The sequence below is a fragment of the Habropoda laboriosa genome, unplaced genomic scaffold (assembly GCF_001263275.1).
Source record: "Habropoda laboriosa isolate 0110345459 unplaced genomic scaffold, ASM126327v1 scaffold30, whole genome shotgun sequence".
Taxonomy (NCBI): domain Eukaryota; kingdom Metazoa; phylum Arthropoda; class Insecta; order Hymenoptera; family Apidae; genus Habropoda; species Habropoda laboriosa.
This window is the reverse complement of record NW_017100178.1, coordinates 1,832,097-1,834,027: the sequence shown is the minus strand read 5'-3', so window position 1 is coordinate 1,834,027 and position 1,931 is coordinate 1,832,097. Positions and strand designations below refer to the sequence as shown.

The 1,931-nt window shown below is 28.8% G+C and overlaps 1 protein-coding gene across 1 annotated transcript in view; it reads right to left on the bottom strand.

The window, feature by feature from the left end:
* Positions 1-140: 140 nt before the first annotated feature.
* LOC108578968 (bleomycin hydrolase) overlaps positions 141-1,931 on the bottom strand; it is a 2,776-nt gene continuing 985 nt past the window's right edge. Inside the window, exons 2-4 of the mRNA XM_017942392.1 lie at positions 1,535-1,848; positions 628-1,455; positions 141-479 (exon numbers count right to left, since the gene is read on the bottom strand). Coding sequence (XP_017797881.1) covers positions 264-479; positions 628-1,455; positions 1,535-1,848 — 1,358 coding nt within the window. The 3' untranslated portion in view covers positions 141-263. The remainder of the gene's footprint in view (positions 480-627; positions 1,456-1,534; positions 1,849-1,931) is intronic.

Genomic DNA, 1,931 nt, shown 5'->3' with positions numbered 1-1,931 from the left:
ACATTTTTAATATTTTATTAATTACAGCAATGTGTTATTTTACACGCAAAAAAGTATTGGATGATTCAAATGTAATAGTTCAATCTTCTAGTATTATTTCTTAATTGTTGTTAATGAACTATAAAAGTGTTAAAGTCTTGGTTTGTTGTACTTTGCTGTACCAGTGTGCTTAAAATTTTATGTAATGTTTCATTTTTAATGTTTTATAAACTCTTTTGTTAATTAAAAAAGTTTATCTTAAAATGTTTAAGCTTACATTACTATCAGTGAGCAAGAGTACCCATAGGATCCCATGCAGGTAAAATAATAGGTTCTTGTTTGAATACATCCAAAACATCTGCAGGTACTAACTTTTTATCAATAACTGCTTCAAAAACAAATTCAGAAAACCATTCAGCTGTTAATACTAAATACCCTTTTTGTCCATGTTCATCTCCCCAAGAATTCTCTACTCGAAACTGTTTAATTTTACCTTCATTCTGAAAAAAAGAGAATTACAATATAATTTATATACTTAGACTTCTTCAATAATGCTAAAAAAATGTGTATATTATTCATATTATTAAGTTTATTAAAAAATTAGTAATATATTTGTGTAAAATTTTGCATTTAATCTCATTAACTTACATCAATTGAAACAGCTGTGAGTGCCATTGCATGAACCATCATAGAATCTCCATAAAGTAATCTATCTGCTTTTGTAAGATTAACTTGGATATCAGTTCCAAACATTAATTCAAAGTCATATGCTCTCATATCCTGTATACCTTGTTTAACTATTAATCGTTTATTTACATCACATCCAAACCATACAGGTTCATTTTGCTTTATACTTTCTGCACATAATTTCATTAATAATTCAGGTGGTTGATTATTATACAGTGTAGGTCTCCCACCCGTAACATTTCCTAAACAGTCTATGGTATAAAGCTTTCCATATGGATTAGATGGCCTTGGATCTGTTACTAAGCATATTTTATCATCTACGTTATAATAAGGTTTTACATATTTTTCATAAAATTCTACTGGTGTAATAGGTCCAATACAATTATAATTTTTTGATTTATCATAATATTCCCAAATGATCGTTTTTGAAGGTATGCCTAAACATATACCAATTATTCGATAGATCACAATCATTTGTTCTAGAATCTGAGCTTCCAAGTCTTCGTCAGTTGCCCCATTAGATACTAACTCTCTTAAAACTTTGGAAAATTCTCTCAGTTTACTTTTCAGAATAGTATTCATACGTGAACTAGATTCACAACTATAGGATTCTGGAAAACAGACTTTAGGAACAAGACCATGTCTATTTATAAGATTAACAATCATATCCCATTGTCCTCCATCACAAATAGGATCATGCAATAAGAATGATACTAAACGACCTTCTACTGGCTCATTTCGTTTAGCAGTCTTAACAATATTATGTAAAAAATAATTGCACCGCTCCACCTATACAATAAGTAATGCATTTACAGTCACAAGGTACATATAATTTTAAGATGAAACTTTGATGTTATATAATATTAACCTTGTCCCAAAAAAACAAATAAGCTTGACTAAACTCAAATTCATCCAAATTGTATTGCTTCATAAAGGTGATTCTTATAACATTTAAAGTTGAAAATATCCAACATCGCCCTGAACTTTTTTGATTTGTTATAGGTTTTCCTTCTGTTACAATCTTATGAGAAAATATATGCCGTGACTCTTGCAGAACTTTTCGTGAAACACAGGCTTCCAAGGGATTGGTCCTGGTACATACATTTTGTGCCAAGGTATTACGATTATCTTCATAAAATTTTGCACGCAATTGATTTAAAATCTCTGTTGTCAAAGCACCTGCTGTTTACATAAAAAATATGTAATTTAAATTTAAAAAAATGTAATATTCAACATTTTTTTTAAATATCTTTTTACATTTTTTA